The sequence below is a fragment of the Stomoxys calcitrans genome, chromosome 1, assembly GCF_963082655.1.
Source record: "Stomoxys calcitrans chromosome 1, idStoCalc2.1, whole genome shotgun sequence".
Taxonomy (NCBI): Eukaryota; Metazoa; Arthropoda; class Insecta; order Diptera; family Muscidae; genus Stomoxys; species Stomoxys calcitrans.
Window position 1 is genome coordinate 198,307,032 of NC_081552.1, and position 25,995 is coordinate 198,333,026.

Sequence of the window (25,995 nt, forward strand, 5' to 3'; positions counted from 1 at the left end):
CATTCTCGCCAAGATTTGAAGCCAGGCATTCAGCGTCTTAGGCGGACTTAATCTCACCCACAGGCAATGGTTGGAAAGTTGAAAATAAGTTAACACTTTTGTTAATAACCAGCATTACTTAATGCCTTAATAGGACCCATTGTGCAATGTTAAAAATTATTTACGTCGTCTGCAATAGAAATTATTGTTATGAGAGACTGCTGACAAATGAACTATTCATTCCGTATACCATCATTCTTCAGTTCGGTAGTGCTTTTAAAAAGTTAAAAAAAAATCAATTCAGTTAGTTGAGCTGATTTTCATTTAAGAGAATATTTGAGGTAATGAAACTTAACAAATTTTTTTTTTAATTTTATTATAAAACAATTGTTTATATAAAATACTTGTTTGTAGTAGTAACTGTAGGAAATTAAGAAAGTTCAAGTGTTTAAAACCAGTAAGGAAAGCAAAAAGTCGGGACGAGCCGATTATATAATACCCTATACCATCTATTAAGCAAATGCGAGAGCAGTAAAATTTTATAACAACCCCAACAAAATATGGCTACTGTTACCATAAAAGTGCATATCAGATGAAAGCTATATCCAAACCTGAACCAATTTTATTGGAATGAACGAACGCCTAATCAAACACCTCGTGCAAAATTTTGTAAAGATCGGACTAAAATTGTGTCTGCTACAACCATAGAAGGCATATCGGATGAAAGATATATATGGGGAAGCTATATATAAATATGGACCGATATAGACGAGACTTTTTGGAAAAGTAAAGACGTTAAATCAAACGCTTCGGCAAAATTTTGTAAAGATGGGACCAAAACAGTGGCTGCTACATATATAATAGGCCATATCAAATGAAAGATGTATAGATGAGAGCTTTATCTTAAACTGGGCCGATTTTTATGAAAATTTGCGGACATGTTAAAACGTCATATCGAACACCTCACGCAAAATTTTGTAAAGATCGCACTTGAATTGTGGCTGCTACAGTCTTAAAAGGCAATATCGGATGAAAGATATATATGAGAGTTATAGCTTAAACTGGACCGGTTTTTATGAAAATTTGCGGGCAAGCCGAAACATCAAATCAAACACCACACGCAAAATTTTGTAAAGATCGCACTTGAATTGTGGCTGCTACAGACATAATAGGTTATATCGAATGAAATATTCTATGTATATGAGAGCTATATGTTAAACTGGACCAATTTGTTAAAAAACTTGCGGGCAAGCCGAAACATCAACTCAACCACCACACGCAAAATTCTGCAAAGATCGGACTAAAATTGTGGCTGCTACAGCCATAATCGACAATATTGGATGAAAAATATATATGGGAGCTACATATAAAACTGTATCGATTTTTTACAGAATCAAAAAATATTCGACCTTAAGCCAAAGAAATTGCATTTGCAAAATTTAATGGTAAATGAACAACAAATGCGACCTGTGCCTTGATTACAAGAATATATGGACAGACAGACGGAAGTATTTCTAGGCCGAGCGGTATACTTAACAATGGGTCTAGCACGTCTCCTTCTCAGCATTGCAGACAAATGCACAGCGTTATAATACCCTGCTTTACAGTTGTGGACTGGAGCATAAAAAGGTGAATTTAATAACAAAACAAACCAAATTGATGAAGATCTAACAAAAACTTCGGTAACTGAAATACAATACAAACAGAAAAAATGTTGGCTCAAAATTTAAGAATGCGCAGAGCTTAAACAACAAAATGGATAAACTTTCTTATACTTTCGTTAATACAACAATTGACATCATATGTGTATCTGAGACCTGGTTCCATCCTAAAACGAATGACTCCATTTACACAATTCCTGGTTACAATTCTACGAGCATTTCGGCATTCAAACGGTGGATTTGATGCCATCTAAATAAAGAGTCATTTAAACTGTATGCCAATACTTAAATCGCTACCTGAAAGCAAAATAGAGCATATACTATCACCACTAAATAACACTAAAGTTTTATTAGGTTGTGTTTATCGTCCACGAAATAATGTTGAATATACTGATATGTTAGAGAACATAAAACCTGTTTCTTGGAACTACTACAATGATATTGTCATTACTGGTGACTTCAATAGTAATATCCTGGTTGACAATGCTCTTACAAATTCCATGGAATCACTTGGACTCTTTTTGACTAATACAACTGTTCCTACACAGTTCACAAGCACATCTTCAAGTCTTCTCGATCTGTTTTTCGCGAGTCAAAAGTCTAAGGTATTGTTATATGATCAATTATCTGCTTTTGGATTTTCTAAACACGATTTAGTTTTTTTACAATGTTAGAAAATTAAATCAAGCTTAAACCTATCGCGATTTTAAAAATATTGATTTTATTGCACTAAATCGACACTTTTCTGGAATACATTGGGACTTTATTTATCAACTACCGACGGTTGATGAACAATTAGATTTTCTTCAAAATGGCATAAAATCAATATACAACTGTTGTATTTCTATAAGATCAATAAAAATAAAATACTGCCAACCTCCTTGGTTCAATGAAACCATAAAAACCCTAATTGATAAATGAAATGCTGCATATAGACGTTGGAAACGTTTTAAAACTCTCTTCTTACATAGGCAATTCAATTCTGCCAGGAAGACTGCTTCAAAACAAATCAACTCATCAAAAGCGACCTATTTTCAAAATAAATTTCAAACTGCTGTAGACACCAAATGCAAATGGAGGGAAACTCGTAACACTGGACTCGGAGATAGAACTCAACATCTAAACAATTCGCATGTTGACTTGAGCATGAGCTTAACGAACGTTTCGTTAATATTGAACCTGTGGAACCAATTTCGGACATATATGAACACCTATGCACTCCACCCATTGAGAATCCATTTACTTTCCGCTGTGTAGATGGGAATGAGGTTTTCGAAGGCATTCACAAAATTAAGTCCAATGCTCTGGGATTAGATGAAATTGATCCACGCTTTCTGAGGCTATTACTACCTGGCTTAATACCCTATATAACTTACATTTTCAACTTTATATTGACTAAATCGATTTTTCCTTCTAAATGGAAAATCGCAAAGATTTTACCTATTCCTAAAGCAAACAGAGAGTACCGCCCCATAGCTATACTACCTTTCTTGTCTAAAGCTTTAGAACGCATTATGCCTGATCAATGACTTACTATCTGACTGACAATCTGGATACAGGAAGAAAAGAAGCTGCTGCACCGCTCTGTTAGATGTTAGTGAAAACCTTCGCCAAAACATGGATGACAAAATGGTGTTGTTCTTACTTCTTTTGGACCACAGTAAACCATTTGATGCCGTTGATCATCATATTCTGACCATCATATTCTTCCGAATTTTGTCCAGTTGGTCTTCAACTTATTCCGGAAGCTTATCGGATTCGGCGTTGGCCGTGCTATTCTAAACCTAATGTAGCGATGGTCAGAGAAAGAGTGTTCCATGGAGACCCTCCAATCCGGAACCTCATCGACCAGATTTTCGGAACATATCGTCACATCTAATACCTCCTACCTAATCCTATTTACAAAGGTTGCGGTGTTACCAATATTAAGTGTTATTAAGTCGTTAGTATTCAAGAACTCTGCCAGGGCTGGGCCCCGCTTATTAGTGTTGGTGCTACCCCACGAAATGTGGTGAGAGTTCGCATCGCACCCTATTAGCATCTCGTTTCGTGTCTATTTTGCTTTCCTCACCAGCCGTTGCAGCTTCGACGTTGGTGGCGGTGTCGGAGAGTCGAAAGGCAGATAAAGTGATGACAGGTATGCTCCACCGTCTCCCTGTCTCACCACTGTTGCATCCGACGTTGAAAACTCTGGGGAAAATATATAATTCAAATTTCTATGACAAATATCTCAGGTCCTAAGCTGAGTACCAGTGATAGCATAGAATAATTGGTAGTTGATATGGTTTAGTCCAGAGACTTTGTTCCGCGTCGCCCATGGCTTCTGAATTAAGGCAATATGAATCTTGCCTTTACTGATTGTCTCCAGTCTCGCTCCGGTGGAGGTTTATCTGGATTACCTCAATCGTTGATTCTCCAGTAAATGGTCATCTTGGCAGTAGGTGATGATCTCATCGTCTGCTCCCTGTTCTTTAGACTGCATTGACTTTCCTGTCACTGCACTGCCTGATGTCATCGTTTTAGGCTCATTGCCTAGTCTATTCTTCCGTCGTCTGTCCCTCTTCGTTAAGCTTTACTGGGTTTCCATTCCCTGTTCTACCTGGTGTTTCAATACTAGGATCTTTGCCTATCTTAGTCTTCCAAATCTTATGCAAATGGGCTTCTTGGGAGTAGGTGATGGTACCATCATTGGCTCCCTGTTCGTTAGGTTGCATTGAGTCTCTTGTAGCTGCGCTGCCTAATGTTTAAATATTAGGATCTTTACCTATCCCAATATTCGGAATCTTTAAGTCGGTGATGGGTCCGTGATCGGATTCCTGTTTGTTAGGCTGTGTTGGGTCTCTTCCCACTGCACTGCCTAATATTTTAGTATTATGATCATTGCTTCTCCTAGTCTTTCCAATATTGAGAGATGCCGTGATTGTCTCGTTGTCGGCCCCCTGTTTGTTGGGAGGTGTTGAGTCACCTGCCACTGCACGACCTGGTGTTGCAGAAAGAAAATTTCTGCCTATCCTAGTCTTCCCAATCACGGAGACTTGATCAATGCCAACCACAAAGAGAGTTCCCTCCTCCTTCTTCTCCCTGTGGAAGACCTCCAGCTTCTCTGCGACCAAACCTTGGTTTTGCTTGTCCAAGAATCCCAACATGCGTTCCGTCGCAAATTTACTGCCTCATCCTTTGTTGAAGACCGTAGCCTTTGTGAGCTGGGGGATATCCACAAGGTCGAGCTTTGCGCCCTCCCAGGGAGCGTGAATACCTCTTACGAGCTGTTTGACGGTATCAATACATTACGCCGATGCAAAACGCAGCGTAAAAATGGCTCCTCTAAACTCGCAGCTCATCATTTGTATGGGTGGACCCTCTACAAAGTTCCACACAAGTTCAAAAATCCGATCGTTAACCAGATCCTCCACTTGGGACCGATGATCTGGTGGAGTCCTACCGGATGCACAGCCGATATTGATGACTCCATAAGTCTGCTCATCTCTGTTGTGCTTCCTTGCCACTCTAGCGTAAGAGGGCGGCCTCCTTTTGAAAGTCGCAGTCCTCCATGAAGACTCAGGGGCCGTGCGCGCTTTCTATGTTCCTGTTCCAACTTTATCTTCCTCCGCAGGACACTGTCTGGAGTCTTCATTGCGGGCTGGCTGGCTTGGTTTTCCCAGAGTACTTGAAAGCGGGGAGCTCTTTTTCATCTTCAATATTTTAGCAGTGTTATGCTCTTCGGGAGATCAGATTTTTTTCCAGCTTCCGTAGAAGTCCTTGGAATGTCAGTTCTATCCCTTCCAGCATCCTGCACTTTCGCCCGATTACGCTGACGGTACATACTCCTCTGTCTCCTTCGTCGTGCACCGGATCGCTTTCTCGGTCTGCTTGCGAGCTTAGCAAAGCCATCGCTCACTTCTGCTGTCATCCCGACGCCCTCATCTCTAGATTCGGCTGCGATGACTGTTGCATTGGTACAGTCGCTGTCTGAATCCGAGTCAGAAACTCCACATGTGCATCTCTCTGGTTTATTCGTCTCTTCCTCATTTATTAGTCTGATGAATAGTTGTGCGCTTGAAGCCTTACTCTCGACTACAGGTGCCAAGGCACCCACACCTATAGGAGAGGAGGACAACATGCTGCCATCTGACGCCACCACCGCAGATGTTTAGTCTTTCTAGCCTACTCCAAAAGGCTTTAAAATTATTTCGTAATAGGTAGAACCTATTCCGAAATACGAATATATATTTATTTTTTTCTTTGAGAAGCGAAATAAAAACACGTCCACTTCACTCAACGGCTACAATTTTAATTTCTGTGCTAAGTATGGTCGAAATTGATTTATAACCTGAAATAGCTGCCATATAAACCAATCTTGGATCTTGACTTCTTCGGCCTATAGAGGGCGCAATTTTCATCCGATTTGGCTGAAATTTTGCATGAAGTCTTTTGTTATGACTTCCAACAACTGTGCTTAGTATGGTTCAAATCGGTTTATAACCTAATATAAACCGATATTGGATCTCGAACACTTGAGCCAATAAAGGGTACAATTCTCTTCCGATTTTGCTGAAATTTTGTACAACGGCTTCTCCCATGACTTTCAGCATACATGTCCAATATGGTCTTAATCTATATTTAGCCTCATGCAACTCCCATTTAAACCGATCTACCGATCATGCTTCTTGAGTCCCTCCAAGGCGCAATTCTTAGCCGAATGGACTGAAATATATTGATTAATATTTCTTCAACTATGGTGTTCAACATTCAACATTCGCTTATGGTCCGAATCGGATATATCTCCAATAGCATAACAATTCTTATCAATTATTCTTTGTTTGCCTAAAAAGAGATACCGCGCAAAAGAACTCGACAAATGCGATCCACCTTCTTACTTAATTTTTTCTTTTTGAATAGGAATAGCAGTTGCTTGGGAATAATACAGCGGAAGACAAACTGAAAATATTTGGACTTTCCAGGAGTTGCCCGCTAACAAAATATGGCTAGAAATAAAAACCATGTCAATATCACATCACCATTGCTACGGTTTCATAAGATTTTTGACATTCTGAAGTTGTTTGCAAGAACTTGTGGCATCAATGTATTCGCAGAGGATTTCCGTTTTGGCCGAATTACATTTGCAATCTTCAATATGGTACAATTAATAATTGCCCTTAACGCTTACACGCTGTGGGACAGTATCTCAAAGGGGAAATTTGCCTTTGCATTGCAGAATGTGTGCATAATGAATACTGGTATTCAGGTAGGTGAGCAGGCAGCATGCCTCCAAATAGAATTTTTATAAAAGCTTCTTTGAAAAAATTTTTTTTTTTTTCGTTTCAACAATCAGAGCTACGCAAAACTGGTTACTTCTGTCTACTATCAAAAGACGATACGTTACGTATGCGCCGAAATTGATTTTATGTACAGAACCTACGAAAATGAGGGCAGACATTATGTTAAGTGTTTGAATGAATCTCTGAATTTATTAATACGCATAACTATCTTCATGTTCAAACTTTACGCCGTACTAACCGTTGCTGAAATCGCTGTGCCACTCTACTACCAGCTCTATCGAAAAGAAAGGCTCCCTATATTTGACGTCATAATACCATTAGTGGATCCCGCTACCGACTGGGGTTTTATGATACATCAGATCTGCACTGGGATCGCTACAACTGTAACTGGATTTGGAAATTTTGCCGCCGATACCTCGGCCATTATGATGTTGGTGCACACACGTTTAATGAGTAGAATAATCAAGTGCAAATTTGATGACTTGGACGAGGTTATAAGAGAAACGCCGAGAGAGCAAAGGAATACAGAGCATATGGTGAAGGATATTCTTGAATGGCATCAAAGATACTTGAAGTAAGTATGTATGTAAATTAACTGTGCGTGCCCTGCAAACGTTTTTGATCGCCAAACAATCTACGGCGAATCTTCTAGAAGAAGGTTACGATCGCGGATGAGCTCGTCAAAGAGTCGTAGACGATTTCCCAGTTGTGAGGAATAGTGTCATCAAGACGAATCTTCAGGAAGAGTGTTCCGCGAATCTTCCATATGAGTTGCTTAGAAGTAAGTCAGACGAGTCCTGGAATATCTTAAAATCGCGCAAGAATCACGTGGGCGAATAACAAATGAGTGTTTTGGAAAATTAATAAAATACTCTTCTAGTAGAGTTGCGCATTACTCCCCTGGACGAGAAACATATATGTTTTCGAATGTTTATTCAATATTGCTCTAAAAGGATTGCGTGTAAATTGTTTAGAAGATCTAAAAACGCAAACCAAGATTAGTTGTTCATCAAAAACGTAACAACTGCGAAAAAAACTTTAAAAAAATATTTGCACTCGTCGTCATATAAGTACCAATTGTCATATAAGCCGAGTAAGAATTCTAATAACATCGAATAACATATTTCAATACAAGTTTTAAACGCATCAGGAAATTAAAACAATCGCGAAAAGTAAAAGGTGATTAATAAACAAATCTTCTGGACGAGTATAACGCAATGGGTTGCGTTATAATTGTCGCGAAGAGTTGCTAATACTTCCACACACGCAATGGATTGTCCAATGATATCGTAGAAGACTGTTTCAAGAGTCATAAGGAAGATTATAACGCGGTGGATTGCAAGAGAATCGTCGCGTAGGGTTGTTAAACTTCCGCACATGCAATGGTTTGTCTAATAATAACCTAAAAGAGTGAGTCATACAGACGATTATGACGCATTTGGTTGTAAGAGAATCTTCGCGAAGAGTTGCCAAAACTTCTGCACACGCAATGGATTGTCCAATGATATCGTAGAAGAGTGTTTCGCGACTCATACGGAAGAACAATTGCGTGAGAATATTCCAGAAGATTGTTTTATTCATCGCAGCGACAAACACTCTTTCAAAATTTTAAAAAAAAATTTTGTAGGGTGAAAATAGATTCCGAATATAACGAACAGAGACACAACTCACTTTTTTAACAGAGCACGAGATAGAGAGGGAGAGAAAAACACAGATGTATTAACAGAGTTCCACTGAGGGGTAAGCAGAGTTATGTTATTACTTACCACAATTTAAAAATTGAGATATTTATTAAAATCCATAATCTTTTTGCAAATGATAGAAAAAAAAAACACAAAACAAAAAAATTTGTTTGCCTACTATGAACCAAAAACGGCATATAAAATATATATATATATATAATCGAGTTTTTGTAAAATTTAAAATTTAATAAAAACAAGTAAAAGCGTGCTAAGTTCGACCGGGCGGAATCTTAGAAAGTACCCACCATAAATTCTGCTAAAAATTTATACAAAATAAATTTAGTTGAAGAGCATAACATTACTCTACATACTAAACTTCCGTCAAATCAGCAAAAATTAAAGCTTTTAGGAACAGAACAAGGATGATCGAGAGACCGCACTACATGGGACCTATATCATTTTATAGACTGATTTGGACCGTATTTGCCACAGTTGTTGTTGCCACAGTCGTTACATAACATCGCATGCAAAATTTCAGCCATAGCGGACAAAAGTTGCGGCTTGCAAGGGTTCAAGAAGTCAAATTGGGAGTTCGGCTTCTATGGGAGCTATATCTTTTAAAACTGATTTGGACCGTATTTGGTCCAAATAGCTCCCATATAAACCGATCTCCCGATTTGACTTCTTGAACCCTTACAAGCCGCAATTTTTGACGAATTTGGCAGAAATTTTGCATGTAGTGTTTTGTCATGACTTTCAACAACTGTGCCATGTACGGTTCAAATCGGTATATAACCCGATATAGCTCTCATATAAACCGATCTCCCGGTTTGACTTCTTTAGTCCTTACAAGCCGCAATTTTTGACCTATTTGGCTGAAATTTTGCATGCGGTGTTCTGTTACGGTCTCCAACAACTGTGACAAGTACAGTCCGAATCGGTCTATAAGCTATATAAACCGGTCTCTCGATTAACCTTGTTGGGTTCCTAGAAGCTTTGACCCATTGACATGCAGATTAAATGTGAGGCAGCCACTGCGGCTAAGAGACTTAAGGCAATGGGAGAATGGATTGAGGATGGGAGCAGCTCATACCATCGTAGATAGGGAAGAAGTTGCCGATCGGATACCTGAAACGACACTTAAAGTCGAGTGCGAGGCACTGTTGCCCGTGCCACAGTCTTGGACTGACGGAACCCTAGTATTGCCGTCTGGAAGATCATATTACACGAATGGATCGGAGCTAGGGGACAGAGTGGGCCTGGGGTTTACATTGAGAATTCAAGGACTAAGATCTGTTTTAGACTGCCTGACATAATACGATCCTGCAGGCAGAAATCCGGGCGATCACGGAACGCGTGAGTGTAAAATTACAGTAAAATTACCATAAGGGCAATAACAAACAGGACGGTAAGGTCACAAATAGTCTTGGAGTGTAAGAAGGAAATTAACGCCTTCTCTGGGTATGGCACAATCCGCATCGTTTGTGTGCAGGGCCATAACGGAGTAAGGGGAAATGAAAGGGCAGACAATTTCGCAGTGAAGGCCAGAGAACTGCCGTCCATAAACTTGGTTAACCCAAAGCCTTTCGGGTCGACGCAGTCCGTGGCGACAAGGGCGTGGGCGACAAACGAAACCGTCGGTAGGAGAACGAAAATCCTATGGGATGATTCGGATCATGAGAGGACGAGGCTATCACTGAGAGGAAGAAAGGAGGAGTTCAGTATAGCGTTTGGTGTCATAACGGGACACATAGGACTACGAGCTCACTTATGCAAAATCGGTTCGGCAAGTGATAGCATCTGTAGGGCATGTGAGGAAGATGATGAGACGTTGGAGCATTTCCTATGCTATGCTATACACCGGTATTTAGCTGAGGACACGATACCAGACATGAACCATCTTAGGGGAGGGGTATGGAAAACAATTAAATATGTTTTAAGTAGCACGGAATTCCCAACTTAAAATTTTCGTTTTCGAGGTTACTTTTTAGTTTTTAGAGCGCACAACAAGCCGATTACTGGCTTAGGTGTATGTCTATAGTGGCATGGAACAGATTAATATCTGCAAGCTTTAAATTTTGCAGATTTGACAGAAGTTTGGTATGTAGAATAAAATTATCCCTTCAATTAAATTTAGTTTGCATACATTTTTAGCAAAATCCATGGTAGTGGATTCGGAAGATTTCGCCCGGCACGCTTTTACTTGTTTTTTTTTTTGTGTTTCATTAGGATACCTCCTTTCTAACTCAAAACTAGAACTTTTTCAAGATAGATCTACTGTTTGGTATTTTTCTACCCATTCTTCGTGAATAGGTTAACGAAGCAGCCGCAAGCTTTATACCAGCCGGTCGAATGCCCCAGGTGCGGCACAATTTGCCGGCGCAGGCAGTGGTACTCGCAGACGAGCGTGATGAAATTCGTAGCACGGGCTCAACTAACCCTTGAATCAGAGGGCTGAATCTGGAAATAAACATGTTGATCAACGAACATAAGCGGAATAAGTGGCTGGAACACTTGAACAATGTACCTTGGGTAACGATTTATGCAAATTGTGGTCTAATTGCAAGTTACTCTTGATCCCCGAAAGAAAATATGATATGACCTCAGTCACTGTGACTGACCCGAAGAGATTGTCAGGTTGTTCAACAGTTAATTTATTGAGTGTCCCGAGCGTGACAAGTCTACGAGGAGAGAGCCATCGGTCGTATCCGTTGTGTCCAAGCCGATGATGGACAGCCATTACAATTCACAGTGGACGAAGTAATGAGTGTCATACGTGGCGCAAAGCCACGTATGACGTATAAGGCGCTGGGCCCCGACGAAATTCCTGCATTGATGCTGAAAAATCTGGATCTTCCTGACGCCGAGAACCCTACAACTGTCCTCGTCCTGTCTTTGAGCACTTGTATAGTACCCGTTGTCGGGAATATGGGCAGAGTAATCACGTTACTGAAGGCCGGAAAGGACGAGATCAAGTCGTACAGACGGATCGCACTTCTTGCAACAGTAGCCAAGACGCTAGAGGGACTATTATGTCCGTGAAGATTAAGTTAACTTTAACTAGCAGAGACACAAACCCATTCAATTAGCAGCACACTGTTACGAGCTTAGCAGAGCAATGCTAACAATTTAACAGAAAAGATCTAAAAATAAAATCAAGAAAAATAATGAAAAAATTAAGAAGAAACGAAACATTGGGAATTTTTTAAAAATTCGCAATGTTTGTAGAGCAAGAGCACTAAAAGCTGACCAACATGAGAGGAGATTTTTCACATGATCTCGTTAACACCACAGCTCTAAGCATTTCGAATTTCAAAGTTCAAATCTCAATCTGTTCTCAAATGGCATATTTTTTTCGATTCTATCCCACTTTGCGTCGTAAGATCGGCTGATCCTAACTTTATCTTTATGTAGCAATGTTATCTTTTTTTATCTTTTGCTAGCGGACCCGGGCCCGCTCCGCTACGCCTTCTTTTAGTTTATATGGAACAAAAGTTTCGTTGGATTATTTATTTTCGACAATTAAAGAGCTTTTACTGAAATACCATGTTTCGAAAATAGTTTAACAATATAAGTGCCTTTATTTGAAACCCATATGATAATTAATGGTCAACGAATTAAAGTTTGGATGTAAGGTGTACTCCATTCTTAAAATACTTTATTTCAGCCCGATATTCTCATGATATCTAATTTAGGGGTGTTTTCGGGGGTGAGGCAGTCCCCCAGACCCTTGGCCCTGAAAAAATATCAGTATCGTGCTCTTCTTTCAAATACCATTTTTTTAAACCCCATATTACTATTGGTTTAGGGGAGTTTACGTCCCCCAAACACATGGCACCAAAATAGGTTATCAAATTCGTTTTATAATCTCAAATACCTTTCATTTGAGCCACATATTGGCATGGTCGAAAAATGTCCATCCTTTGGGGGTGTTTTGGTGAAGGGGTGATGTCCTAAATACATGGTCCTACATTTGGATATCAAATTCGTATTCTACTCCAAAATACCTTTATTTGAGCCCCCTAGTGCGATGGTCGGTACAAAATTGCTGTTTGTGGAGTATTTTGGGAAAGGGGTCGACCCCAGAAAATTGGTCCCGAAAGTGGGTATCAATTCTTGCTCTACCGCCCAATACCTTTCATTTAAGCTCCACATTGACGTGGTCGCAGAATATCCCGATTTATGGGTGGATTGGGGTGGTCCCCCAAACACTAAGCCCGGAAAATATATCAGCAACGTGCTCTATTCTCATATATCTATATATCATTTATTTGAACCCCATATTGCCATTGGCCTCAAAATTGGATATATATTCGTTTTCTAATCTCATATAAACTCCTTATTGCAAAAGTCGGCAAAAATGTCCGGTTTGGGGTATTGGCCCTAAATGCTATAAATATTTAGTTCCACTCTCTTTAAGACCCAAATTGTCTTGGTGAGCAAATACGTCCTATTTGGGATTGTTATGGTGGTGGGACGTCCCCTAGACAGTTGCTCCCTAATGTTGATATCAGATACGTGGTCTACTCCCAAATACCTTTAATTTGAGCCCCATATTTCTATAGTCGGCAAATATGACCGGATTGGGGGGTGTTTTGGGGGATAGGCGGCCACTAAGTGAGTTGGCCTTGAAAATATATATCGGATTCATGTTCTGCTCTAATAACCCTCTTTTTTGAGCCTCATATTGCAATAGTCAGCAAATATTTCCTATTTGGCCCCATAGACACTTTTTCCGAATATTGATATCAGATTCGTGCTTTACTCCCGAAGACCTTTCATTTGAGCCTCATATCAGTCAGTAAATAAGTTCTGTTTGGGGGGTGTTTTGGGGAAGTGGTGGACCCCCAGAAACGTGGTCCCACATTCGGATATTAGATTCGTATTCTACTCGCAAATACCTTTCATTTGAGTCCCATATTGGCATGGTCGGTAAATATGTCCGATTTGGAGGTTTTGAGGGTTGGGGTGGTCGCCCTAGCACTTGGTTCGACAATTGGATATCAGATACGTTTTCTTATCCTAAATACCTTCCATTTGAGTCCCATATTGACGTGATGATGTAGTACCCTATTTTCACCACGGGATCATTATGCACCATCTGTGAAAATTTCAAGCTAATCGGTTCAGCCGTTTCAGAGTCTATAAGGAACACACAAACAAACAAACCTACAAACAAACACAAATTGCTTTTTATATATAAGATATTTTTTTCCAGATTTACCCAAGCCAATTCAACTTTGATGTATTGGGGTATTTTTATCGAAATAACTGCTGCATATATATCTATCATTTTCAATATGGTCAGCATCTTCATAGGCGGATGGACAGTGGCTCCAATTTATTTGTTTGCTTCTTACTGCTTATTGCTGGGTTTTTGTAGTATGGGTAATTTAATAGAAGTTTCAGTTGAGTATCAATCTTATCTTAAACTGCGGCGTTTAAAATGCAAAACTAATCTATTTTCAGAATGAAGAACTTACCACCAATATTTACGATTGCATGTGGTACGAGCTTAGTGTGCCGGAACAGAAGTTGCTGCTCATAATGCTAAATCAATCACAAAAACCAAACGGTATATCTTTGGGTGGCCTAGCACCATTGTCATTGAATACAGCTGTACAATTGACCAAAAGTATTTATACAGTGGCCATGTTAATTCACAGCTATTTGTCCAGACAAAATTCTTAAAAGATTTGAAGAAACGAAATCAACTAAAACGATTGCAATTTCATCTAGGCAATAAGATTTGATACGAGTATCAATACCGATATTCACAAAACTTAATGTAGATTTGAAATAGGTTTATTTCACAGGCCCTTTTCTTTATAGAACTGTCAAATAAACCTTTTTAAAGGCTTCATAAAATTTTGTGCATACGGCCGTCAATGTTTAAGGTCACATAGTTTTAGTGAAAATAAGTAGCACTAACTTCACATAATTTGTTTATTACTTATTGTATGATTGTCTACTCAAGCAATTAAAGCACATGCATTCAAGAAACGAAAACCAAGACAATGTTTTCTGTTGCAGAACAACCTCGACTCAGGCTTGTGGTGGGTATTGAAACACTTAAAAATTTTATTCTCTACAATCAAAAACTTTGGAATCTCAACACTAGTTAAAACAGAGACGGGCTGGGGCTAAAGTCGGACAAAGCCGAAATATCACTGAAAAAAATGGTATCGTATTATGTAATGACAAATTTACCCAAAAGTTTAGTTTAAGTTTTTTTTCGCTTAAGTCAAATTTTCTCTTACACTATGAACATTTTCTTAACTACGAAAATCATATCCTACTATTAAGGAAGTCGCATTTAAATCGTGGAATTGGAGTGAGTATGGAAATTTCCTAAAATATTATCCCTACTACCAGTTAAAAACTCCTCGACCCAAGTTTAAAAATACTTGCGGTAGGTAAAATAACATCAAAAATTTTAGTACGTGACATCCTAGAAAAATGTGTGTGACAAACACGTATTCAGAAAATGTTAACTAAAGCTTATTAGCATTGATTTCGAGCGGAGAGTCTTAGTGAGGCCTCGGGTGGCTCTGTCTCTTACCCAAATACCGAGTGCCAATGATACTCCAAATGACAAAGCGAATCATTGGAGCATTCAAATAATCAATGACCAACATCAGCGCCTGTTCCCAGGTTAGGGGCGGCTGGAACAGAGCGTCTAATCTTGGAGCAAGGGACTCCCCATATCGAGGAATACATATGCGATCTCACATAACCCATGCGGTTGAGCCGCTGGGCCTGTAACTCGCCCCCGGAAAATTATAAAGATTAAGAAACAAAATAATATTGAAACGGACTCCCCTAACATTGACCACCCACGCAAACGACATAAGAACCATGAACTGTGGATCTACCCTTGGAATGTATGTCCAGACTCTTCATAGAGAAGGTGCAGTATACGATCTGGCGAATGTATTAGAGAAGTACATGGCAGATATAACCGCCATACAGGAAGTGCAAAGGACCAGGAATGGCGTCACAACAACACCAAATGGTGGCCCACTATACTGTAGCTACTATGACACGAGGCATGAATTTGGCTGTGGATTTGGGGTTCATCGGAGATTGAAACCCCTTGTCTCCAACTTTACTCAGGTGGATGTGAAGCCAAATCGGCCAAAAATAGCGGCTTGTTACGGCTCAATAAGACAAATCGGGAGTTCGGTTTATATGGGAGCTTTGTTAGGTTATAGACTGATTCGGACCGTACTTGGCACAGTTATTGGAAGTCATAACAAAGCAATACATGCTCGATTTCAGCCAAATCGTACAAAAATTGCCACTTGTAAGGGTTCAAGAAGTCAAATTTTGAGATCGGTTTATATGAAAACTATATCAGGCTATAGGACGATTTGCACCGTACTTGGCACAGTTGTTGAAATTCATATTAGAACATTACATGCAAAATTTCAGCCAAATCGGGCAAAAATTGCGGCTTGTAAGGGCTCAAGAAGTCAAATCTTGAGATCGGTTTATATGGGAGCTGTATCAGGTAATACACCGATTCGGACCGTATTTGGCACAATTACTTGAAGTCGTAAGACAACACTACATGCTCAATTTCAGCCGAATCGGAGAAAAAATGCGGCTTGTAAGGGCTCAAGACGTCACATCGAGAAATCGGTTCATAAGGAAGCTATATCATGGTTATACAATTTGTGGTAGAGGAATCTTTGAGGAGCTCCAAACCATTTAAGTCACCCGGAACTGATGGAATATTTCCGGCGTTACAGAAAGAGGCAGACTGTTTAGCGCCTCGTCTGGCCCAAAATTTTCACAGCGTGCCTAGGACTTGCATATACTACGAAAGTCTGGCAGGATGCAAGTGTGGTGTTTACACCCAAGCCCGGCAAAACAAGTTATGCGACACCAAAGGCCTACAGACCCATAAGCCTTACGTCCTTTCTACTCAGAACCATGGAACGTATTGTGAACATCATGGTAAAGAGTGGGACATCCAGCGAACCGCTCAAATACAAACAGCGTGCCTATGGCAAGGGAAGGTCGGTGGAGACTACCCTGTACGAGGTTGTGCATAAAATAGAAGAATCCTTTCATGCCAAAACGTACACACTGGCGGTATGCATTGACATTGAGGGGGCTTTTAACAATGTGCGGACCGACACATTGATCCCATCCTTAGACCAGTACCGGATGGACCCGGTCCTTAGAGACTGGATAAACCATATACCAAGGAACAGGTGGATAAATTGTGTGTCCCATGGTGGCACAGGGCACGCAACAGGGGGGCATTTTATCGCCACTCCCTTGGGTGACCACCATAAATGACCTATAACGGATGCTGACTAGGCATCTGCTATGCTGACGATGTTAAAATACTTCTAAGGGGTAAGGATCCGAACGAGCTATGCAGAGGGGCCGAAAGGGTCATATACCATGTGACTGGGCTAGACCCAGAGGTCTCAATGTTAACCCAGAGGAGACTGAAATATGCCTGTTCAGGTGGAAGACGAAGGTGGGCCAATTTAACGCACCACGTTTCCTCAATAAGACGATTTCGATATCTGACAAGGTCAAATATTGTACTTACGTGTGATCTTGGATAGGAAACTTAATTGGAAGTGTCACAATCAGAAGCGTACTGAGAAGGCTCACTTATGTTGGGCACTATGTAGACGGGCCGTAGGCTCGAAATAGGTCCTGAATCCTAGGATAGTCCACTGGCTCTACAGGAGCGTGATTAGACCAATAGGTAGGGTCACGAACAGTCTTGCAGTGTAAGAAAGAGATTAACGCCTTATCTGAGGATGGCAAAATCCGCATCGTTTGGGTGCGAGGCCATAACGGAGTTAGGGGGAAAAAAGGGCAAACCATTTTGAGGTGAAGGCCAGAGGACTGCCGTTAAAAAACTTGGTTAACCCGAAGCCTTTCGGGTCGATGTTGTCCGAGATAAAGGCTTCGGCGATGAATGCGCATGCAACCCTGTGGAACAGCAAAACGGTCGGTGGGGCGGCGTAAATCCTGGATCGCGAGAAGACGAGGAAAGGAAGTTAGAAGGAGGTCAGTATAGCTTTTTGTGTCATAACGGGACATATAGGACTACGAGCTCACTTATGCAAAATCGGTGCGGCTAGTGATAGCATGTGTAGGGCATCCGTGGAAGATGATGAGACGTTGCACAGTGGGATGGGAAAAAAATAAGTGGAAATAAGTCTGCCATTTCGGAACGGATGGAGATATCTTCATGAAATGATGACGATTTTACATGGTTATAGCTGAGGTGTTATCCAGTTTATATGCAAATTTTCAGGGCCCTATAGGCCACAGGGGCCCATTGGTGGGCCTTCAAAGTTGGTCACCTCGGCTCTACAAAATGTAGTGCGGGCTGTCAAAAGCGCATTTATAGTCCGATTTTCAATTTTTTTTTTGCTAGGGGTATCTTTTAGAATGTCCAAGAAATTTGACTAAAATTTGTTTTTCTAATTTCCGCAGAGGCTTGTTTTTGTTTTGTTGCTTGTGAAACCATTTCTGAACCAATTTTAAATTGTTTTAACTGATTTCAAAAACTCCTAATTTTTTTTTAATTTTTTGGCCAAAATATACACTTTTGTGAAAAATAAAATTCAAATTGAAAATATAAAACCAAAAAAAGATATCGTTCTTAATTTTCAGAAATTTGTAGATGAATAACTTTTTTATAAAATAAGTAGAAATTTTGTTCACATTTCTTGATAAAAACCGAAAATTGGCATTTTTTACTAAAATTTCCGTTGAGACCTCAATCCTTAGAGGGCGCCAAAATTTTTTTGCATCCAATTAGTTATTATTTGGGGCAATGAAAATATGTTATAAAGTTGGAGGTATCAGCTTTGAGTTTTGAGAACTCGAAGGGTTTTCCCAGTTTTTTTGTTAAAAAATGCCAATATTGTGTTTCACAGATCTCCTATTAGAGTTAATCCAATTTATAGAAATTACACTTAAAACGCATCTACATTAAGTCTTCTTTACAGTACAGTTAGCAAAATTGATAGTGCTGGGCCAATTTTTCTCTATAGAGACGAAACAATGAAATTACCTCTCTTTACGAAGAAATACCAAAAATTAACTTTTTTCACATGGCCGACTTTATTGAAGAGTCTTTGCAGCTCTTCCTTAGCCCATCCAGTTTCGTCGAACACCATGGCGGACATTGTTAGCCCCTTGGTTTGATTCTATGATATGCAGACTTAAGCGAGTCGTTCAGGGCATTGGAGATCGATTGTCAATCACACACAGTTGCTACTGCCTTAGGGCCCTATAGGAGACAATGATGTAGAATTCGTGCCGAAATTTATAACAATCCGCTTTCCAGTGATCAGAGAAGCTACGGTCATGCAAAACTTCCCAGTCACCGCTTGAGACACATCCAGGTGAGCTCCAATCGGATCATGTTCCCATCACATGCCAAATATACGGCCAAGTTTCTGAAAGACGAATTTTAGTACCACAACTAAAACTTGCTGACTGGAATGCCATACAAAACTGGGCTGAAAATAAAATACAAAGCCTTAGCATAGAGCCTTTAAATATCTCATTAACAAATATTGAAATTACCTTATCCCGAATAACGAAAATTGTCCAAGGCGCCGCAGAAAAGGTTCCAAAAGTCGAAAAACAAGCTTGGCAGCAACGATTGTCTCGATTAACTATATATTTAATCGGGCAAAGACGAAGATATACCAGAAAGTTACAAAGATCCAATAATGTTCAAGAAAGAATCTACCTTACATGTGTCTTGAAACAGCTGTCGAAACTGATCAGCTGGCACACTTGTCAAGACAGAAATAACAGCTGGAATAATTTTCTACAAGGGTTGCCACCTGGTAGGAAAAAGTTTTGGGCAATAACGAAGGCCATAAAAGGGAAAAAATGCTCAGTTGGAAATCTAAAATCAAACGGAACTGATGTCTTATGCAACACAGATAAAGCAAACCTTATAGCTGACTCGTTTGAAAATGCACATAAAACCACTTTGAGTTCACATTCCTCTGTTGAAGGTAAGGTTGAAAAACATATTCAATGGTTAAATTCACAACGAATTCCAAACACTGCAAATGAAGCACTTACGACTAGTAATGAAATCAAATTAATAGTTAGCCAATTAAAAAATAACAAAGCCGCTGGAGTCGATGGCATAAAAGCAATATTTTTGAAAAAAATGCCTGAAATATTTTTTCATAAACTGGCCATCATTTTCAACTGGTGTATTTTAAACGGTTATTTCCCAATGCAATTTAAAAAGGCGAAAATTGTTCCAGTCTTAAAGGCTGGCAAAGACGCAAAGCAAGCAGCTAGCTACAGACCAATCAGCATTTTATGTGGTCTAGATAAAGTATTTGAGAATGTTATACACTCCAGAATTGTAGAGTATTCGGAGAACAATCGTATTATTAATAAGGAGCAATTCGGATTTAGAAGAGATCATTCTACTATTCACCAACTTAAACGAGTTTTAAATTATATTAAAACTAACAAGGAAAATCGGAAATCAACGGGTGTTGTTTTTCTTGATATAGAAAAGGCATTTGATTCTATTTGGCATAATGGACTTATTTTTAAGATGAACCAGTTTGGATATCCTATTTATTTGCAAAAAATGATACAAAGTTTTCTATTGGGAAGATCATTTATTGTAACAGTAGGTGAAGGAATATCCACAGAACGTTCAATTCCAGCAGGTGTCCCCCAGGGCTCAATTCTCTCGCCCCACTTATACTCCATCTTTACTGCGGACTTTAGTATCCCAAGAAATCAAAAGGCAGCGTTTTATGCGGATGACTCTGCCCTAATCACTTCAGGAAAAGTTTCGAATGCTTTAGTCAAGAACATGAAAAAGGCGATAACTGTTTCTCAAAAATATTTTGACAGATGGAAAATCAAGATCAACTCCGCCAAAACAAAAGCAATAATTTTTCCTTATAACAAATCGCCAAAAAGAATTCCTAGTATTCAGTTGTCGGTGAATAATGAGATCATTCCCCTGGAGGATTCGGTGAAATATTTAGGCGTGTTATTCGACAAAAAACTCAACTTTAATGCCCACATATCTTATATTTCTGGGAAAGCTATAAAATGCGGACGAGCATTGTTTCCGCTGTTAAACAGAAAATCAAAACTAAATGTCAAAAATAAAACACTAATTTATAAAATGTGTATCCGGCCGATCATTACTTACGGTTGCCCAATTTGGTCAACACAGATGACACAAACGAATCTCAAAAAACTTCAAGTCATTCAAAACAAAAACCTAAAATGTATCTTAAATCTACCAAGAAGATTTCCAACGAATACATTACATTCAAGATTTAATTTTAAGTTGTTATCTGAAATATTTAATGAAATTTCACAAAGATTTGAAGATAGATGCAGATCTTCACATATCCATTTAATAAGACATTTGTACGGTTAACCATATTTACATCTTTTATAACAAAAAGATGATTAAAGCGGTTGACTGAAAATTTCTTTAAATTTTGTAGATTATCAAAGGTTTTGCCTATCTTTTTCCTTACATGGCTCTTTTACTAGGTATTTATTTTTCTATTATATTATAAGCCTTACTTGATGCAATACTATATGTAAAATCTCATAATATGTTATATTGAAAATCTTATATTTTAACTTTGTAACATGGATAGTGATAAATAAAAAAAAAAAAAAAAAAAAAAAAAAAAAAAAAACATCTAATATAATCTACCTCCTCCTGGTACCAGCAGTTTGCAACATATAAAATATTCGATGAGCAGCACCCCGCTATCGTTGTTATCCGAACTTCCCCATATATGGCGATGTGCATTAGTATCACTGCCCCCCAATGTGGCTCTTCTTCTCTGGAAAAGCGGCTTCTCTATGGCCTATGTATGCAAGATTTTGTTACAGTTTTAATTTAGTTTTATTTTTGCGACCACTCCTTGTCCTAAACCAATTCAAATGACTGCATCAGCTAAATATGAGAACCCTTATAACCCCATAACCTACTAATTTTGTATGTAATGATGATTGGCAATTTAAACATACCCTTACCAAAAAAAAAAAAACAAACAATTTTGTTATCAGCATAAATAGCTGAGAACCAAATTACTATGAGTTTTAGTTGATTTGGTTTCCACAAAATACATGGTCAATGACACCTCTTCTGCCCAAATATTTTCCCAATTAAAATATATTTTTGATAGCCAATGACATGCTGCCCTGATCATAGTTAAACAAATGACGATGACGATGACAATGATGATGATGATGAGGGTGGCAACGTCAGTGTAAGTGTTCGAGAGTGATACCATTTGGTATTCTTTTGTTGAAAACAAAAAATAAATAAACAGAAAAAATCATCATTGCCCACAACGGAACTCATTAAATACCCTCATCATAATTGGAAATAATTACTGGATACACACAGGGCCGACATATAATTCCACAACAGAGTGCAGGAGGTCAAACAAGTTAAAAGGCATTAAGTACGGCCGGGCAGCACTTTGGATACCCACCGCCTCTGGTATATACGTAAACCCCATTTCGTCACAATCCGGTGAAAATTGGATAACTTAAGCACCCAAATTCGGCACGGACATTGAGTGGTCTAATATATATGTCACTATTCAATTTTGTAGAACAAAATATTGGTCTTTTTGGCAGATATATCCAATTATAAATCGATCTAAATCACATTAAGGTCGGATATCGTGGGGCTCAGAAAAACTCACTGTTTAAAATTTCAGCGAAATCGGGTAATAAATTAAGCTTTTATGGGTTTCAGTCCCCTTATCGACAGATCGGTCTATAAGGAAGCTATATCTAAATATAGACCGATCAGAACCATATTGAGGTCGGATGTTGGGAGTTCTTAACCTACCCACTGTATCAAATTTTAGCGAAATCGGTTAAAAAATAAAGCATTTATTGGCCTCAGACCCTTTATCGGCAGATCGGTCTACATGACAGCTATATCTAAATATAATCTGATCTGTACCATATTTGGGTCCGATGTTAGGACGCTTAAAACAACCCACTGTTGCAAATTTCAGCAAAATCGGATAAAAAAATAAAGCTATTATGGACTTCAGACCCTTTATCGGGAGATCGGTCTATACGGCAGCTATATCTAAATATAGACCGATCTGAACCATATTTAGGTCAGATGTCGGGAATAACCTACTGTTCTAAATTTCAGCGAGATCGGGTAATAAATAATGGTTTTATGGCCTTCAGACCCTTTATAGGGAGATCGGTCTATATGGTAGCTATATCAGAATATAGTTCGATCTGAACCATATTTAGGTCGGGTGTCAAGAGGCTAAAAATAACTCACTGTTTTAAATTTCAGCTAAATCGGTTAAGAAATAAAGCAGCTATATCTAAATATAGTCTGATCTGTGCCACATTTGGGTCCGATGTTAGGAGACTTAAAATAACTCACTGTTGGAAATTTCAGCGAAATCGGATAAAAAAATAAAGCTATTATGGCCTTCAGACCCTTTATCGGGAGATCAGTCTATATGATAGCTATATCCAAATATCTGAACCATACTTAGGTCAGATGTCGGGAGGCTTAAAATAACCTACTGTTCTAAATTTCAGCGAAATCGGGTAATAAATAAAGGATTTATGGCCTTCAGACCCTTTATCGGGTGATCGGTCTATAAATATAGTCCGATTTGAACCATATTTGGGTCAGTTGTCGGGGCATTAGACTCTTTATCGGAAAATTGGTCCATATAGGACCTATATCCCAATATGGTCCGATTTGGCCCGTTCAAAAACTTAACTAGCGTTCATTAAAAAGATGTATCTTTGCCAAATTTCAGCTCAATATCTCAATTTTTGTAGGCCCTAGAGTGATTACAACAGACGGACGGACAGACACACGGACATCGTTAAATCGTCTTAGAATTTTACGACGATCCGAAATCTATATACTTTGTAGGGTCGGAAATTGATATTTCGATGTGTTGCAAACGGAATGACTAAACGATTATACCCCCTATCCTACGGTGGTGGGTATAAAAACAATCGACATGGAAAAGAAGAAGATATGCATGTGACCAGACGACTTTGCTGGCCAAGAATACTGCATATTCATTCGCCCAGGGTAATAAAAGTCAGTATGTATATAAGTATGTTATGTAATATGTAATGTAAACGTAACTATAAACTATGTATAAATGCTTGAATTCATATACACGAGTATGCATTATCCACTTTTTTATATAGGCAAACACAATCTAAAGATTATCATTATTATGGTACTCCAAAGTACAATATTCGTTGCAGTATCCAAATGGTCGAGTTGATCATGGCACAGTGTTGATATCCTGGGTTAACATTGTATTGGGTTGCCCAAAAAGTAATTGCGGATTTTTCATATAGTCGGCGTTGACAAATTTTTTCAACGGCTTGTGACTCTGTAATTTCTTCTGTCAGTTATCAGCTGTTACTTTTAGCTTGCTTTAGAAAAAAAGTGTAAAAAAAGTATATTTGATTAAAGTTCATTCTAAGTTTTATTAAAAACCCAAGAAGTAATCCGCAATTACTTCTTGGGCAACCCAATAGAACAATTTCAGTATATTTAGGAGAACATTTGGCATTCAAATGCAAGTTTTTATCAAGAGAAAATTTCCATGAATTTTTCATTAAAGACAAATCTTCTATGAAATTTCTTTTAGGTTAGGTTAGGCAAGGCTGAAAAGAGGATGAGGATATTTATCCGCTATATTCCACTATAGACAGTAATTGGCTTGTTGTGCGCTCTAAATACTAACAAGTTTAAGCGTGCTAAGTTCGGCCGAGACGAAACTTGGGTACCCACCACCATGGATTCTGCTAAAAATTTACCATTATTAACTGAGGCATAGCATACATGACACTCTCGAGCGTACTGTGTGAAAGATTAAAACCTAAAGTCAATGAGATAATTGGGCCCTATCAATGCGGCTTTAGACCAGGTAAATCCACCCTGGACCACATATTCACACTGCGCCAAATCCTTGTAAAGACCCGAGAAGGACAAATCAGCACCTACCATCTCTTAGCTGACTACAAAGCCGCCTTCGATACTCCTTTACGTTCAAAGATATTTTAAGCCATGTCTGAGTTTGGTATCCCTGCAAAATTAACAAGACTCTGCAAGATGACACCTGCTGAAACGCGTTCCTCAGTAAGAATTGGAAAGAATCTCTCAGAACCATTTAATACCAAACGAGGTTTCAGACAAGGTGACAGCCTATCGTGTGATCTTTTTAATATCCTGTTGTAGAAGATTATACGAGATGCAGATGTGAATAGATATGGCACACTACTCACAAGACAACTTGTGTGCTACTCGCCTATGCCGACGATATCGACATCATAGGTCGGTCACCGGAAGTAGTTACGGCAGCCTTTGAAAGAATCGAAAGAGAGTCAGTGAAAATGGGTCTGGAAGTAAATGGAGATAAGACGAAATGGATGGTTTCATCTCCCAAGACACCTTGTACAACCGAGCAGATTAAGAAAATAGAAAAAGTTGGGAACCACATCCTTGCGATAGACAGTAACTTTATCTACCTCGGCACCGCCGTAATCGAAACGAATGACACCAGTTTTGAGATAAAGCGAAGAATAATACTGGCAAACAGATGCCACTTTGGGTAAAGCAAGCAGTTTAGAAACAAGGCCACCTCTCGACAGACGAAGATTACACTATACAAGACACTGATACTACTCGTGGTGTTGCATGGTTCCGAGCCATGGGTACTTGTGAAAGCAGACGAGGCAGTGCTTGGAGTGTTTGAGAGAAAGATTCTTCGTAAAATATATGGACCAGTTTGCGTTAATGGAGAACATAGGCGATGTATGAACCACGAGCTGAATGACGATGATAGCATAATTACACGCATCAAAATACAATGGCTGCGTTGTTGTCAGAATGGATGAAGAAGCTCCAGCAAAGAAGTCTTTTGAAGGCAAACACGGTGGTACACGCAAACCGGGATGACCAAAAGCCCGATGGAAAGATCAAGTGGTGGGAGACACCTCGAAACTTGGTGTCAGAGATTTTAGAATGAGCGCAGAAGATCGAGGCGCTTGGAACGCTATTCAACGTTCGGCTAGTGAAGCAAATATTCTGTAATAGCCAATTTAAGTAAGTATTAACTGAGGCAGGGGGATTTGGTGTGGTTCTTAAGCAGGAACAATGGGTGTGTGGAGGTATTGTTCGTGGACTAAGAATTTCGGGATTTAAACAACTAAAGGTTACGGAGAATGGGAGACACAGAGCCTGTATTCTTGCAAAGAGTAGTCTAAATGTTTTTCTTCTTCCTTCGCTAAGCACTGAGGATTCCGTAGTAGCCAGCCTTCAAATAAACAAGTCTCATTACTGGCTGGCTTTTCTATATA

The 25,995-nt window shown here is 39.1% G+C and overlaps 2 protein-coding genes across 14 annotated transcripts in view; one reads left to right on the plus strand and one right to left on the minus strand.

Moving 5' to 3' along the window:
- The window catches only part of LOC106087000 (LIM and SH3 domain protein Lasp), a 423,009-nt gene that overhangs the window by 217,545 nt on the left and 179,469 nt on the right, over window positions 1–25,995 (minus strand). The gene's annotated exons all lie outside the window — the stretch shown is intronic.
- LOC106087005 (odorant receptor 67d-like) lies at window positions 233–14,604 on the plus strand. The gene is made up of 5 exons (XM_013251877.2): window positions 233–320; window positions 6,540–6,885; window positions 6,973–7,493; window positions 13,820–14,009; window positions 14,071–14,604. Exons 2-5 carry the CDS (start codon window positions 6,622–6,624, stop codon window positions 14,290–14,292), a joined length of 1,197 nt encoding a protein of 398 aa, XP_013107331.2. The 5' UTR covers window positions 233–320; window positions 6,540–6,621; the 3' UTR covers window positions 14,293–14,604.